The 17,772-nt window shown below is 42.0% G+C and overlaps 1 protein-coding gene across 4 annotated transcripts in view; it reads right to left on the bottom strand.

The window, feature by feature from the left end:
* Positions 1-17,772, bottom strand: part of RARB (retinoic acid receptor beta) — a 321,227-nt gene that overhangs the window by 20,408 nt on the left and 283,047 nt on the right. For all 4 annotated transcript variants that reach the window (XM_074900539.1, XM_074900540.1, XM_074900541.1 and 1 more), the window contains one exon: positions 1,671-1,831. In XM_074900539.1, coding sequence (XP_074756640.1) covers positions 1,671-1,831 — 161 coding nt within the window. The remainder of the gene's footprint in view (positions 1-1,670; positions 1,832-17,772) is intronic.

The raw sequence follows: 17,772 nt of genomic DNA, 5'->3' as shown, positions 1-17,772 counted from the left end.
TTGAACTAGCAAGACTTTTTCCACACGTGTTCAGAAGCACTCTTGCGTTTGCAGGAGTGGGAGAGCCTGTTCGGAAGATTTTACTTGCTCCAAGATAAGGATGCAACCACATATGTGGAGAGGAGGGGTGGAGGGCATTAACCCAGGGATTTCCTTGAAATGACACACTATGGATCTCACCATTTCCAGCTTTGCCTTTGGTTATGTCACCAGCTGACTGCTTTCGAGCTTCCAGCCCCGCATGCTGCGCTAGTCCCTGGGAGTCTGCCTGTGCAATATTTACCAGCACACCTAAGCTGACTGTATTGACTACATCTTACCCGAGCAGGGCAAGGACGAGAGAAGCTTGCAGAGGACACACACCTCCCCTAGTAGTAACCATTTTACGTGGCTCTCAAAATTAAACGTGAAAAATGTTTGTGAAAATACTTTCAGCAGCATGAAAAGCATGCCTTTTTCTAACACCACACCATATATGTTTGCTTTCTTGCACTTAAATACAAAGTCTTACACCTAGACCTGAGAGTTTTGAACCTTGCACTTTGTAAATAGGTGAGTATGCCATAAACCAGCACCCTGCTCGCTAAAACAGTGAATATCGATGCCACACAGGGATTTGCCTAGATCACCCTTTGAGAAACCTAACATTTGTTTCAGTAGCAGAGCATTTACTCAAAACAGGGAGCAATCCAGTGACACAGGTATTTCACCTGGCCTCTGGCGCTTGGTCCCAGATCTCCATCTGGGGCTGGAGAACAAGGACTGCGGAGGCAGGGGCCTCCTTGCCCCAGCCATGCCACTCCTGAACTCTTGGTCCGGGTAGCGAGAGTGCACGCTCAACTACTTCGGGACCTTCTGCACATCCCTCTGAAACAGCCAGTGCTGCTGCAACCGACAGCAAGACCAGACCCAGCAAAGTCATTCCTCTACCAACAAGACATTACCCAACAGTTATTTTTTAGTGTCTCTTATAGTACTGTATTTGCAAACTTCACATTGAATTTTCTCTCTGAAATCAATAAATATCACGGACCTTCCCTGTATTTAGCAACATATATATACTTAGAAAAAAATTCATCCCCTGACTCATTCTCTGGAGAAATTCCCACAGTACTGTACTTCTTGTTGGGTAGCTGATTTTTCAGTTCTAAAAGCAGCAGAAGTTTTTGCTGTTTTGTGGTATTTCATTAGACTGGAAAAGGAATAAACTGGAAATGAGCAAATTTTGGAAACTGTTTTGTTTAGACATTTCGTATTTTCTTTGACCTTGGTAGCTTTGGGATGGTCACCAGTAACCCAAGCAGCATTGAAGAACTCTCTACACCTGCAAAGTTGTAATCTGCTGACGCACAAGCAGAGATCACCTCTTTGGAATCCAACAAATTTCTAATGAATGATGACATGTAATTGACTCATGGACTCCAAGCTTGTCTCTTGGCTGGACTAATCCTTCAGACAGTCTCTCACAATACCGCTAAGCAATGCTTACAGTTAAGGGCAACTTCTCTTCTTCAGCCTGCATTTGCAGGGTACCTGTTCTTTTTTTCATGGCTAAGGAGGTGCAAGGAGTGCATCTACTTCTACACCTATTTAAAATGTCTGAAGCCTCCAATGCAAAACTCACATCATCCAGACATATCCAGAACATGTGTGTCACAAACCATACTTACCGTAGTGTATTTTCCCAGCTGGCAGAGTGAGGGGAAGGTTTCCTGGTGAGCTTTTCGGATCTTCTCAGTGAGATCATCCAACTCTGCTGTCATTTCATAGTTTTCTGTGGACTCCTGCTTTGAAGGTTCCTTCTTCTTTTTGTTCCTGTCATTTCTGACAGCTATAGAAAAACCAGAGACACAGATCACATGTGGTTATACAGATCACCTCGCATTGCTTCTGCTGCTCTACTTCAAAACATTGCAAAATGCTTTTATTCTAAACATAAATTATTTTAAATGGAGATTAAAATGTTATATGCACAGAGAATACTAATGCAAGCTTAATTACTTAACTGTAAGAATTAAATTTAATAGGTAACGATGAAACCAAACTTTCAGAGGTGTTTGTTGTGGACATGCCACCACACTCCCATAGTATCTACCTTCCAAGAAAGTCTACTGCAACTTCACATGCACTGTGAGTGTCTCAGTAACTTTGTGAGGTGGGATTTTTTTCATTGTATCATTACAGCTGTGCATGTTGAATGGCAAAATCGTCTGCAGTGATGCAGCTGACATTTTACTGGATGTGAACAACACTAAAAAAAGACAGCAACGTGTCTCTTCTCAAATTTCTCAGTATGGAAGATAACAAACCCCATACTAATACGAACTCCATCAAGCAGAAGTTATTTAAAGGAAAAGTTAAATGTGAAAACAGTAAATGAAAGAAACTGAAACACATTTAACTCAAGATCTGAAGATCAAAGGACAAGCACAAACACTTGAAAGAGTAAAAATGGCAGTGAAGCTATCTAAAGTTGCTTGCCATCTGCTCCTGCACTCAAATCAGCCTTCTACCTTCCCCCGGCCGTGGGGGATTACTGGAAATATGCATTGTGCAGCACTGGTGCTGTAATTGATTTCCCACATATTTGTGTTTTGTAATAAAATATGACAGCTGCTCCATCACCATGCTACTCTTTGTTCTTTTAATGAAAATAGCTTAATTTTACAAAACGTGCCCAGGAGATGAGTCTATGTCCGCAGCATTGCCAGTACTTGTGAATTTTATCAAGAGGCTTGTTGTTAGCTAAAGCTAACATCTTAAACATAACCAGATGCATAAGGCTTTACAACAAAGCCAAGCAAAATCAATCCCTCTCCCCAAAGACTCCGTGTCAATATTAAACACCCCAAATACTAAACGTTACTGGACAAATAAAACCAATCCTAACATTCACTCGTGTTCAAAACCTCATGATATTTAAAGACCCTAAACTCTGAGGGTGTGGCTGGTGGGTTTGGCACACATGAGGATGGCCAGGGATTTTGGGTGGCCAAAGATCTGCTGATTCTCATTTGTACTGTCCCACCCCAGAAATCACATCTATCTGTGCTGTGGGGAGGGAAGCACAGCAAAATGGGCAGATGCCCAGAGCCACCTCCATGCCAGCTCTTTTCCCCTGTGGGTTCCCCAGGGTCATCTCCACATCTTCTGTGGTTGCTTCCTACATGCCTGTGAACCACGAATGATCACGAAGAGCAGACAAATGGTGAATGTTTCAGGAGGAAGAAAAGGTGTCAATCCAGTCTCACCTACAGTATCTGTTCAAGAACAAGTGATGCACAGTTGGATTCATTTTCCTCTGTGCATCCTTTCTGAGAGAAAATTAAGAGTGACATGGAAAAATAGTGGCGTGGGAAAGCAGCAGAGGCAGGGGCATCTACAGAAATAATGTAATATGTGTAACAAAAAACAAGGGATAGATGCAGCTAATACTGCTGCTCCTTCACAAGGCCATTAGGCACATACTCCATGCAATGAACAGCTCTGGTTTTCTCACTAAAGGTTTGACTTTGCAACTGAGAGAACTCTGACCCTGATCCAGCAGGTATTTTAAGTACAAACTTGACTTTAACTGTGTGAACAGACCTGCATCAAAATCAGTTATGTGCTTTGCTGGATCAGTGCTGAAACACTGAGCATACCACCAGATTAAAGCCTCATCTCGAACACCATCAATTCTAGCGTCTGGAGTCATACAGCTGGCCAGGAAGAGTGAACTGAAAAGGTACCTTCTTGTGAAGGTTCAATGCTACCAGTGTAGTCAGGTTTAGGAGGGTGGGTTGGATTCCCCCTTTTCCTTTTACAAATATTCTTTTAAAGCCAATGCCCTGATTTGTTCGCTGGATCCCAGGGCAGAGCAAGTATGGTCTCTTGCACCAAAACACCATCCAGGACTGACACGTACATCTCGAGTGCTCCAAACTGCCACTGAACTCCAGAAGTAGATCCTAATTGCTGCTGTACTCGGGAGATAAAAGACCTCCTTAGAAAATTATGTAAACTCCTACACAAGCGCAAAGAGCAATAAGCCTTTGTAATAAAGCCCCATTTACTTATAGCTCTCCGAGCTGATTGACAAATTTGCCAAACAGGTGGCCTCAGCAGCTACTTATCTCAATAGCTTTGAACTCCTTGTGGAAGACAAACACATTATTTAGGCCAGGCTTTGGGGCAGTTGCCAAGAGCTCCCAAAGACCAGGAGATAACTCCGGCAGGAACCACACCACACTCCCGTGCCACCCTGGCACAGCTCCCTCTGCAGCTGTACCTGAAGTCCCTTCCCCTCCAAAGGCCACCTGAGGGACAGCTGCTGGTCAGTCCATATCACCAAATTGGCCCAGTTCTGTCCTCTTTCTTTTTGGGCACAAATCACTAAAGGGTAGGAAGGGGAGAATTAACACATCCTGAAAACAGAATAGTTTTGTTCAGTGTTACCTTCTTTTTTTCTACCATTCTGATAGCCTTTATAATAACAATAAAACCCGAACGACATTTATCTTCTTGCTTTATGTATACTTTTTATATTTCCTATATTTGTCTTCGCTAAGGTTGCATCAGACATGGCAGCGTTTCTATATTCCTTGTAAGATAACACAATAAAGTGCTGACATATAACACCCAGGCTCTAAAAATATAAAGAATCTCAGTAACGTTGAACTATTACGCAGATTCAACTACAACTATAATTCAACACAAAAAAAAAAAAAAAAGAGAAAAAGATTAAGACAACTCTATGTTTAAAAGAGTTAAATAAAAACATATAAATGCACACATTTACCCAGTAAATTTAAAAGCCATCATTGCTCCGGGAACAGGAACTGTCACACCGCATGTGGGAAGGGGTTTGGATTACAGCTTATGCTTATATTACATAAATCACACCTTTTTGTATCATGATCTTTACATGCATATGATCACATCAATCCCCGATGTAATTCCACTGCCTTTTAATGATGATACGCCAGTGATGAATCTGTGTCACAGTTAATGCCACCGTAGAAAACTCAGGTTATGAATTTCATTATTGTGCACTAAATTCTGACTCGATGGCTGCATTACTTAGGAGCTCCCGACAGGGGACAGTATGGAAGCTCTCTTGCCCTGTGAGAAATACTAGAAGTTAAAAAAGATAAGAAAACAAATGAGGTGGTGGTGTCGGTAAAGAGAATGAAAAAAGGTGTATCTTGATATGTGAGGAAGCCCCATCTTGGCGCTGCTCGGACGGCTGAGCGACGCACACCCACGCCTGAGCACGTCTGCTCCGATCCATCTTCCGATGACAGCTTCCCTGTCCCCTCAACACACACGCCAGGACTTGCACTTCCACACCCAGAAACCTCCAGGCAGCCGCGGTGGGGTTTGCAAGCTGGCAAAGGCACTTTCTGTGGCCTTCACTTTAAGGACCAGACCCTTCCCTCAAACATTCATCCCCCTAACCTGATGCAACATCATATTTTGTCCCATCCAGTGTGTTCTCTTCACCCCAGGTTTGCCACTGCTTTCCTTAGCCTCAGACACGTTTTCCCTCTTCTACTTGAAGCGCTGGGCAGGGCACAAAAGCTGCAGGCAGGAAGGATGGATTTTTCAGGAAAAGCAGAGTCTGCTGAAGATGAAACTAAGTATAGGAAAGACCCAGTTTCTCTCAGAGGACCCCAATGCTCTCATTTAGCAACCATGGAGCAATTCTCCTGCTTGAGCAGGATCATATCAAGCATGTCGTAATGCTGGGAACCATCCAGTCTTAAACGCAAGCCCCTCAGGTCCACAAAGCTTAGTCATCTCTTGGCCTAAGAAGAGTTTGAGATCCAGCCCGAGAGATTTAGGCAGTTTCTAGATAATCAGGTAAAATTACAGAATAGTGAGTGTTTGTACTCCCCTTTGTCAAAGGTGGCACAAGTGTCCAGGGCAGAAGAATCTGCAGCTCTCAATGCAATTTTTCCAATTACTTGCATAACCTGTGCTTCTCCAGATGCCCAGAAGATAGTTAGACAGCACCTTTAATACATTATAATGATTAATCAGCTATAAATTCAGGACTTGAAACGCTATCACTGCAGTTTTGTCTCTCGGAGATCCCCGTGACCTTTGAAGAGCTCTGTATACTAGTTAACTGGTTTTGTTCCTGTAGCGACAACTACTAGTGTTTCCAGTTAGCTCACATTCCTGTAAAACCACACTTCTCTTGTCCCTAAATATTTTGGAAGTTACTCGTTAAACTAACAAATCTCAAAAGCACCGTAAAGCACGCTGAGCAAGTCAGTAATTGCACAGCACTGGGCTCAAGGTAGGTTTTAAAAAAGACTCCTTTTGTCTGCGAACGCTGATGAGAGAGAAATGAGAGGTGAGCTGAGGCAAGACCGCCGCAGACCTGCCAACTCTCCTCTCTGGGAAGAGGCTCACTGTCCCGCCTGCTCTCCTGCGTCTCAGGGAGCCATCTATCCCTTGTCAAACGCCAGGCAGCCTGGGCTGCCCAACACAGCAGGCAAATGGTGCCACACATGGGCAGTAGGGCTGATGCTCAGCACTGTGCCCAGGGCTTCCAGGAGCATCAAATTGCTTGCTAGGGTGGAAACCCACAAGTCTTGCACAGTTCCGTTACACTCTGACTTCTCCAATTCCAGCTGCTAAAAATTTCTAATTCTGGCAGAAGTTAGCAGCTGTGGACAATTTCAGTCAAATATGCAAAACATCTACCTATTGCCGCTGCCAAGTTTGATCCATCAGGATAAATGACCCACACATACCGCGCGTCACACTTCTCCCCATCACCATTCAATAAACTGCTTTCATGCTAAAAAATGGCAGACTGTGAGGATGTCTTTCATAAGTCACCATGGAAAACCTCGAACTGCTGCGGCTGCTGCTGAACTAGGCTCTCAGACCCTGTGGCCAAAGCCAGCATCACCGCTGGCTCCCATGCTCAGGAGCTGGTGGAAGCAGGCACAGAGATGAGGGACCTCAAGAATGTTGATTTTCCTGGTTGACTTTCCTCCATCATGAGAAAAGGAACAAAATAATCATCTTGAAATCAACACAATCACACTTGACAAACTGACGTGCCATCAATTCAGAATGGTAAGACTCCTGTTCACATTTTAACAGCAATGCAATAGCAAGCCAAACATAGCACTAAAATACGCAGAACACCAGGTAGTTATAAATAGATTGGTTTTCCTAGGTCGTGATTTCCAGATGAAATAATGTTTTCTTTTAGGCAAAACTGCTCAGTCTTTAAAAAGAACAGGAAACTATCTTAGAACAAATTCCCATGCCAAAACTGAGCTTTGACATATGGAGAACGATTGGAGGCAAAGCACGTTTCAAACACGAAACTCTTGTTTCTAATGGACAAAGCCAATAACAAGTACGCAGTCTTCAGGGACTTCGAGTACAAAACTGAAACACACTGAAACCTGCATATTTTGTAGCTGATTCAGAGAAATCAACCATGTCAGCTGTCGGGTACAATTGCCACAAGAAAACATCTCAGATTGAGTGAGATAGTATCTCTCTACAGACACATATGAAAATTAACAGGGAGCACAGAGAAACAAACATGGAAGAAATTTCATAAGCACCTGGCACACTATCATTTTTCCCCAGGCACAGAGCAAGCACATCTATTACAGAATTCAAGCCTGCCCCTGGTTTCCTATTGAGAAATAATGTTCAGCTATGGCATACGCACCCTGGCCAATGCTCCAGGAACCTCAGTTCTACAACAGGGGAATACACCACAAATCCAGAGGACATCGTCCTGTCAGCTGCCTTCATGTACACTGGCTCTTCTAGCCACTGATGGCATTTTTTTTTTTAAGACAAAGGTGAATCCGAACTCTCCCTTGCAGCTTTGTATTATTCATTACATAATTGCTATGTTTTATTAGAAATATGATCTATTATAACCTTGAATACGGTAACTTAAATGACATTGAAAATTAGATTATTCTGATTATTAGAGAAGTGAGAAAGGTACTAAACATTTGTAAGGTTGATAATCAATCAGTGTATCCATGTGAGTGCAATAAAAATCAATCAGGAGCTAGTGCATTTAAATCTAATTTTTTAAGCATGACATTTTCTTCTGAGTTTCTTTTTTAAATGTCACCCTCTTCTACAACAGTGATTGATTCTATCCCCAGGGACAGTTAACTCCGACTGTTTTATTCATTGCACTGAGCTCTTGTATCCACAGTCTTTTCTAAATATCAAATTAATGATAACAATAACATTTTCATCAAAATGTGAAATTCAGAAACACACATCCATGGAACCAAAACACTAAGAAGCACGATAGTACATTTAAATTGGTTCAAATACCAAGAACCTTCTAACTAGAAAGCAGTATATTTTAATGCAGCAAATGGTGGAATTTTGTATCCCTCCAGTTCTCTTTTTTTCCTCCCGTAAAAGAGAAGGCCAAGGATTTGCTTGTTTAAAACATAATTCATTTAGAAATGTTTCAGTAGTGAACAATGAATCACTAGCTATAGGGAGTCCATGAGTAATTACCTATGCCTCCAAAATAACCTTATTAGGCTATTGTAAGTATAGGGGAGACCTTTGATACTTACAGCCTAAGGGCCTCTATTTTTCCATTCATGCACAGGGGATTTATACGGTTATATCCTATTATAACTGACGAAAGCAACACATCTCCCATTTATGTATGAGGATAACTGCGGGGTTAATACATCAAGAACTGAGTTATAAGAACAGGTTTCATTATATGAATGAATGATACAAATGGATGCTCTACAGCTTTATTTAACTGGCCTGAAACTTGATCTGTGGTTTCAAGGATTCTATCAGCCTGAAAATTTTATTTTTGACATGAAATTTGGCACCTGCTGTTGTCACATCCCTGCAATGTTAGTAGATGGAGTGAGCAAAAAAGGAGTGTCTTGTCTCTTGAAGAAAAACAATACTACCTGAACTCAGACATAGGACCAAAACTGGAAAGCCAATGCAGAACAATAGGCTGAGAAAAACACTCCTTGAATACAGCTGAAAGGTATGGCTTCCGTAGTATTTTTTAATTTTTTTTTAATTTTTTTATTATGTCACATTACTATCATTTAAGAGAAAAGATTTTTTTTTCTCCTTTTTATTTTAAGACATCCAGAAACAAAGCCAGCAGCTATCACACTCTGGATTATCTAGAACTGCCAATCCAAGACCCAAAACCGTTGAAGGAAAAAACTGGTTCTAAAGGCTTGAATGTTGCAGAAGGCTCCATAAAGTACTTCTGCAGGAAAAAAACCCACAAAGCTCATAAACTGTTTCCAGGTGTATGAATTTATCACTAATGCCTGCCTCTATATTCACTATAGTATTTCAGGATTGGTTCAAGCTCTGCAGAACACATCAAACACAGCAACAACTGCCCAAAGAATAAAAATCAGGACTCCAAAAATAAAAAAGAACGCCTCCCCCAAACAGGTCCTATGAACAAATGAAAAATTAAGACGCTGCAGAAACTGAAAGACAGCAAACAAGTGGAACAAAACTAGAAGAAAATGTGTTTTGCAGCATGAGGGTGTGGGCAGTCCTAAGAGACAGCAAGAGAAGCAGCTGAGTCAGAGCCAGTATGTAAAGGGCATGGTATCTACACCAGGCGCTGATCCGAAAGCAGACTCCTTGGCCTCCTTTACCATCTCCCTACACATTGCAATCAAAATAGGACGAGAGACGTGATTACACATTTAACGATGAACTGTTTAAATAGCATTTGCCCCACAATTTTCATTTTCAAAGTGCTTTCATATCATCAACTAATTGCCAGTGTGAAATAGGATAATCCCCATACTCTTAGAAATTGACACTTAAAGAGCTACTGAAGGTTGTTAACATTAACAATTGCAGGCAGAATAAATCACTAATATTTCCCATGAAGAACCACCAAAAATGCAACGGAAATATCCTAGCCATACCCATCAACTAAGGCAAAAATTTACTCACTGATATGTTTCCATCTGTATTTCACATAGGCATCACCTCAAGTTAGTTAATATAGCTAGAAATTCCCATCTGCGAGATGGAACATCTACATAGGCAGGTCCCACAATGTCCCTGTGCATCCTGTGATGCTGTTGAATTAATCTACACATCTGTCATTCCCTCCTTGTTCATGCCCTGCCCCATATCTCTCAGTATTCTGCCTGAAATCAGTCATTCCTTTACCATAAATGTAAACCCTGCAGTTTTATTAACATCTACCATACCACCTGCAACGTTTGTAGAGTAATAGCATTACCCTCTGCAGTCATCCCTTTCCCTGCTCAGTGCAGGAACGGGAAGGAGCTTCGGGAATTAATCACTCCTTCCAAGGAGGTTTCCCAATCTCACAGGGCTTCTGTGGGTAACTCACTGTGAAGTGCCAGCCTACAGCAGAATCCCCATGAAACAAAAACCCTCAGGGAAATGAAGTATTGTGTGCTTACTATCTACTATTCTGTCTGCCAAAATCCCAGTGGATTTACTAATAACTTCTGTGGCAGTCTAGATAAAGTTCTGCATACAGCTGGTTAAACTGAAATACTCTGGGGAACAGGACGACGGCTTTTCTGGAATTGCAGTGTCTTAAAACATCAGTAAAAAATATACAAGACCACAAACACAATGTGATTATTCTTTTTCTTCCTTACAGCCAAAGTCACCAAGTGCATATGCAGTTGAAAAACACTTCTAAATACTCAGTCTGAAATTAAATTTCTATTAAGCTGTAGTGCATTTGTTTTACCATAGGCTAGGTAAAAAAAAAAAAAAAAATCCCTAAATTTCAAACTGAACTTTCAGTCAGAAATCACTAAGAGGCCATTAAATCTGTCTCATCTGATTTCAGCTATTTAAGTGCCCTTTCGAGCTACCTTCTCAAAGCAACTGCCCTTTTGAGCTACAATCTTGAAGCCTGGTACACTAACTCTTTATGGATAACTGATTACAGGTAAAAATATCCTGAACCTGACCTTTCTCTCCAGGGTCATAAAAAGGTAAATCTACAGATATTACACTAATTTCTTTTAAGAGACAGTCATGGTAATACAATGCCTTGTAACTGGGAGAAGCTGGGGTTATCCAAAGTCATGAATTCAATTTGTTGGGCATTATCCAGGGCCACTGAGGGCCAGGGAAGCACACAACTGTAAACCAAGACCAGGCACTGCACTCCATTCCTGCCTGCTCTTTGGCCTGACTGTAGCACTTCGTACACTTCAACCTGCTGTGGCTGTTTTATTTCTCAGCCTAACATGCACAGAGGAAAAGAACATGACTTGCTTTTTACTTAGCTGGAAAGCTACCTACCATGACAAATTGCAACCTCTTTCCTGACAATGCCATTAACAGACTCCTTCAACAAAACAACTTTCCATAATAAGCACATTCATTCAATGTAATGAATGAGTCTCAGCTACAGGACAAATTCTGATTACAGATGATAAAAGTGACTTTACTGGACAGCAAATGGAAAGGCTACAAAAAAAGGAGGTGAGCTGGAAGACCCCTTTTCTCTGCTCGCACACGGCTGCTCAGTACCCAGGGCAAGAGCTCCCCAGAAGGAAGAGCAGAAGTTCAGGAGCAATACCAAGATGGCATGTCACCTGCATTTCTCCCTTTTATTATGGTTGGTTTCATGCAGTTTGGCTTTCCCCAAACAGGGCTCCATCCCACATTATTTGCCAGAATTAAAAATAACAACCCCAACTTATTACCACTGCTGTTTTTGTCTTGCAGTGGTGCTACTCCACTGATTGCAGCAGAGTCCTATTAGTGTAAAACTACAGTCGCGTAGTAGGAGATCAGGTCTAATATCTGCGTCTGCAGATGGATAACACCACATTCATACCTAAGTTTCATTTCTTTGTTTTGCCCCCAAGGCTAAATTTCACATTTGTACCTCCTGGTGCCTTGTGCAATTGTGTAAAGGTGCATCTAGCGAGAGAGCTGCCAACTGACAACACATCTGAAGAGGCTTGCGTGCTCAGTGTACTTCATCAAGCACGAAGAACACATTGCCTCCTGCAACTGTAAATTGAGCTCATGAAGGCGGAGGAACAGTTGTTCCCAGCGCATTTTAAGAAAGGGAGCCATAGTCTTGAATCGCAGCGTTAGCCTGTGTTACAGCCTCGGCAGCTTGCAGCCCTGGCCTCCCACTAGGCCAGAGATAATAAAAGCAAAGACATAGCTCAGCTACTATTTACCTATTCCTCTGCAGCTAACATGGAAAACACTCCATTATGACCTTACATAAATTCCTTCCTAGGGACAAAGTCTTGTTGATACTCCTACTACGACTACTACTAAAAAAAAAAAAAAAAAAAAATTACTATCAGGAGGTTATTTCCAGCTCTCAAGGTGCCAGGGTTGACCGCCGAAGTGGTGGGTCGGGGGGATACACAGTGTGCAGCTCCCCAGCCATGCTCAACCTCCCTGTCCGGGCTCCCCTCCTGGCCAGCTGGAGCTGCTGCCCAGCGACCTGCTTCACCAGGAGAGGTGGCCCAGGAGCAAGAGAAGGGAAGAACTGTATTACTTAACCAGGTGAACCTAAAAGCACCAGAAGATCAGCCAAAAAAATTTACTGTTTAAGCCTCACATTGATGTGCAGTCCAGCATAGCTGGTGGGCATACATCTGCAACTGCCAGTGGGCTTCTTAGGCACCTGGGTCAGATTCTTTAATTAACAGTGCCTGTCATTAAAACTGTTTTGCCATAATACTAAAAGAAAGGTTTCATCAAATAGTAAAATATGCTCAAAAAATACTACTGCACCTCACTGCATTTTAGAGTGGTGGTGACTTCCTTTCCCTTCCCAAAATCTGAGCAATTGGATTAAACAACCTGAAAATTTGTTGTTGGGGTGGAGTACTTTTTTTTTTTTTTTTTTTAAGATTACATTGTCCTTTTCTCATAAACTGTAATCAGAGAAAGGAAGGAGTGAGGTCAGGGGACTATTTTTTTTTTTTTTCCCCCCATCTGCAGGATTTTGGGACAGCCCAGCCAAACCAGCCAGCAGGCTCTGGTAGTGCCGGGCTGGCAATGTCACCGCACACCTGTAAAATCCCTGCTGAAGCTGGCTGCTCACACAGGTAAACTTTATTCACTTTCAGCTTTAGTGTCTCACTGCCCACCCCGAAACACTACACTGGCAAGCTGAGGCACTTGAAATGCCTCTGCCTCCCAGGTGTTCCTTTGGGCAGGACGCCCCTTTCCACCCAAGCATGGCATAACTTGGCGCTGAGCCCCAGCACGGCTTAACGTGCAGCAGTTGAAGTCCCAGCTCACACCCAGGATCTCTGTGCCTGGGATAGCAGCAGGCTTTAACGTGACTCTTGAAAGCAAAAAGTGACTGGGAGACAAAGGCTATTGCTTGTGTGTTTAATAAACACTGCTCCATCCATAATTCACACACAGAAATACTGCTTTTCTTCTATTAATTCAGGCTCTCCAGACATCTGTACTCCTGCTTTATGTAGCAGCAGAAGCATCATGGCATTAAGGGGTCGAATTCCCTTAACACACCTGCAGCAACCTCAGCTGTTTCAGCACTCACGTTATGACATGAATCACTCCACAAGCCTGCACCTAATTATCAGACTGTCTATTTTGATATATTCTATCTTTTATGTGCAGTGCCAAAGAACTTCTTTAAAATACGTTCCAACTACTGTTTCATTTTTAAAAAAAAATTCCTTTCTTGTCAGGGTCTTTAGTTTTGAAATAGCAGGAGTAAGTGGACGTGATTATTCAAAAAAGAAGGTGTGCAGGACTGGTTTAAAGAGCTTAATTCTGCCAGACAGGGTCAAGCAGCATCAAATCCTGATTTCTCCATATGATCTTTCAAATATCCTCAGTGAAGTCAGCACATAACCTTTTCACATTAAGCACCTTCAGAGTACACCAGACCAGCCTGATGTAGTGATCATACAAGGAGCAAAGCAGATAGACACTTGTTTCCAGGAAGCAGCAAGATACTAAAAAAAGCAGCCTTTTTATTGTTGATTTGAAATCAAAGTGATTACTGAGGCCTCTGCAGCTTCCAGTGTAAGACCTACTGCACACAAGGGAGTTCATTTTGAGAAGGCAAACAGGCAGCAGGTCATCACAGAGTTAACTCAATAAAATAATAATTTCTACTTGGCTAAACTGACCTAGTTTTCCCAGACTTCTCTATGAAAACAAAGGATGCAACTCAGACGTGAGATGACGTCTGAAAGGGAAGCCAAGGGTTGGGCAAGGAGTTTGAATTCAACACACAGCTGATCCTTAACTAAATGAGGGTAGTGGTCCCCAGTTGACATTACAAATGACTACACAGCACTGGATTAACTGTCAGCACTAGTGGTTTCTACCCCCATCTGATTTCACTGATGATAATGACAAATTTTTCATGTCCTTCAAAAGTGTGGCCCTGAACATACACAGGCTTGGTACCTCCTTCCAGCTACGATGGTCTTCTCCAAGACTGTGGCAAGTGCCTGATGCAAGATGCACTTACAGAAGGCTTTTTATGAGGTCCTCAGGACATTGTTCCTGGGCTACAACCCCCATGGGAAGCACTGGCTGAAAACTTTCCAAAAGCAGAGTTTTATTCAGTTCCTGAAAGAGTCAGTGAAGATCCACCTCTCCAGTCACCTGCAGGACTGCCCCAAAGCCCCAGGCCATGTGGCAGACACAGCGCAGGCAAGTCCACCAGGGCCTGGGATGCACAGCGAGGAGGAAAGGAACCAACAAGGATCCTTTCCATCCCTCCTGTAACTCACCCTGAGATTTTGCAAACCTGAACACAACATGATGCTAAGCACTCTGCATTTTGGGATTCAGCCCCGTGTTATTTTTCAGTGAAGCTCTGTTGTGCTGGAACACCTCCAACCAGCTCAAGTTAAACAATTTGCCCAGAGAAAATGTTCAATGAAGGGGAAACATAAAAGTATGCACAGAAAGAGGCCTGACTCCCCCTCTTTTCTAATCCATCACACAGCATTAGAGATTAAATACTCATTAAAAATATATACAATAAGCTGTTACGACAGGATATCTAGTGATTCCTTTTAATTGCCTTATTCTTCCCACACCCTGGTTTCTAGGGAATATTTTTAAATGTTCCTCCTCCATTACTTCAAGGCCCATTTACCATAGGGTTATCTCCCCACCTCGCCCCCCCCAGCCAAGACAGAAGACCCCAAAACTCACGGGGCTTAATACTGTATACCCTGTGGGAGGCAGCTGATGTGTCTGTATGGTTTTATATATGTTCACACCTTGCCATGCTTAAATTCTAGTAGGAAAATTGTTCCTAAGAAACATGTGAAATAGCTGTAACTGACTTAGAAAACAACAGGAAAAGTTGCCAAGAAAAGGCTTTGACTCTCTCTTTAGAAGAAGCAGGATTTAAGCCTTCTGCAGAATTAAAGGAATAAAATATTTCTGCTTATTCTCTTCTCTGTGTCCTTTTCACTGTGTTATGGGAGAGGGTTGAACATAACAGGCTTTCTTTTTAGTAATAATAACTATCCTCTTGCTTTTATTTGGTCTTTTTAATTATTATTTGCATTCCTTTTAAATTTAAAACTAATTTCTGAATGTTCTGATTTAGTAGCAGCATTCACCTGAAAAGGCATCCAAAGGAGGGGGGAAGTATACATTGAGGTTCTCTTCCAAATGACAGAAAGGGGCAAATGAAGTATCTTGCTTGTAGAAAAATGCTGTCAAAAGGCTCTTAGGAACTAACAGTTCTCCAAGCCACTTGTTACAAGGATCTGGACCGCACGGGTTTGATCCCTGAGCTCCTCAATGAGATAATCAGATGGCGTGGCAGTGTATAACGTGGACTGTGAGACCAAAGACACACTGAGCTCTGGAATTTCACACCCATCTTTATGAGACATCTAATTTGAAACACAAGAGCCCCAGCAGCTTGCTCCCTGTCCAAGAGAGGCAGACCAATATTGTGAGAGCAACTCAAGCTTCACTAAATCTGATGCTGCATCTTCCAGTATCAATGAGTCTTCTGTATCAGAAAAAACCCACCTTGATGAAATTTCAGGAGTGACACTTTTTGAGTGGCTCTTCCCCATTGTCTCTCCACCAGAATAAAAACAAACTGTGTCATGGGTCACCTAGAAGAAGTGCTATGGCAAAAAAAAAGGGGAAAGACAGTCCTTGTATGTAAGGAGTAGCTCACAGAGCCATGGCAGAGTCAGAGATGCTGAACACGCAAGATGCTGCAGCTCATCACATAAGGACGTTCATTTACTGCTGATTTGTCTTCCTGGGCTGACGCCTCCTCTACAGATGCCTATAGGTTACAAAAAGGCTAAAACCAGTGCAATGCCAATTTCAGTCTTCTTGAGATACAGAAAAAGTTCTCATGCATTAGCCAAAATAAGTATCTTGTACTTCATTTTTAAAATGATAAAGAATAAATTTCAATCCACTCTGCCACTGGGACATCCTCTGAAAGTACACACCATATGAAAGCAAGTAGAAGTACTATGCTTCATAAGAGAAGACATAACCTATGGATTCTTTGAAATGTAATACTACTTCCCATAAACTCCTGCAATTCCTGCCAATTTCCATTTTTTCTACCCCTCTTTAATTGCATTACTATTTCCAAAATGCAAACTGTAATCAGCTAGTTGGGAGTTAAAATAAAAACAAGGAAACCAGAACTTTTTTTCAGAAGAGATGAGAAGAAATAAAAGATTTGCAGCAGCACCCTTTGCACCAGGGCTGACTGACAGCAGGAAACCTAATGATAGAAATAGGAGGAGACAGAGCAGGTGAAAACAGTGTCTGTGGATCGACCGGTGAGTCAAGGAATGATGACCTCTCCTGCTCCTTCAACCACCCAGTGATCTTTTCACCAAAACTATCTGTTCCTGCCAAGGAAATAAAGCACCTCTCTGTGCCAGAGAGTAACCTGGCATCCCTGAGCCATTTGATGAATAGTACGTGTGCCTGCTGCTAAAAGGAGGGTGCAGTGATGCCTACAGCATTTTTAAAATGCCTTCCCTTATCTTCCAGTATCATTCAATGTAGTATTTCTGTTTGTGACGTTTTAATCCACCCTCACTGCTAAATTCTCCTATTTAATTTAATGCTTTCTTCTCAGGCTCTCAAGTTGTGTGGTTTAGAGTTTCCCAGCTTAAAATACCCTGAGTTCTGCCTCCAAGAAAACACCGACAGTGGAGCATCGACCTACTTAACATGAGAAAAAACAATCCCAAATGCAAAATGCATGATGCTATCTACCCGTAATCCCTCCTCCCACAAGTTTAAAGATGACAAATGTTTAAAAATATAATGCGTTGAAAATGATACAAATGTAATACACTTTGTTAGTCTGTCATTTTAAATGGTTTGTAAAGTTCTCCCTCAGAGGATTGGACTTAAATCATTCATTAACTTGAAGCTGGTTGCTTTGTTCTGGAAAGGGGGAAGAACATGGATTTCTCAGATGTAACCCAATTTCCTAACAGAAACAAAAACAACCTGATGAAATTCCATTGCCAAAACCATCTATCATACCCCAAGCAGAAGTGTTAATAAATTAATTACAAAATTAGTTCCTTCAGCAAAATCTAACTTTATGGGGAGTTTTAAAATTAACATTTCACTTGCTTAAAAGTTTAAAAAATGAAAGAAAGAAAAGTAGGTCAGCATGTTTCCCCAGCATGTCTTTCTGACTCCATTAAAACTGTCTGTCAGATGACTAACCATGCCTGTAATCCAACTAAAAGCATGTTTGCTTTCTGTTGCACTTTTTGC

This window comes from Athene noctua, chromosome 2, assembly GCF_965140245.1.
Source record: "Athene noctua chromosome 2, bAthNoc1.hap1.1, whole genome shotgun sequence".
NCBI lineage: Eukaryota > Metazoa > Chordata > Aves > Strigiformes > Strigidae > Athene > Athene noctua.
This window is presented reverse-complemented; position numbering and strand designations above follow the sequence as displayed.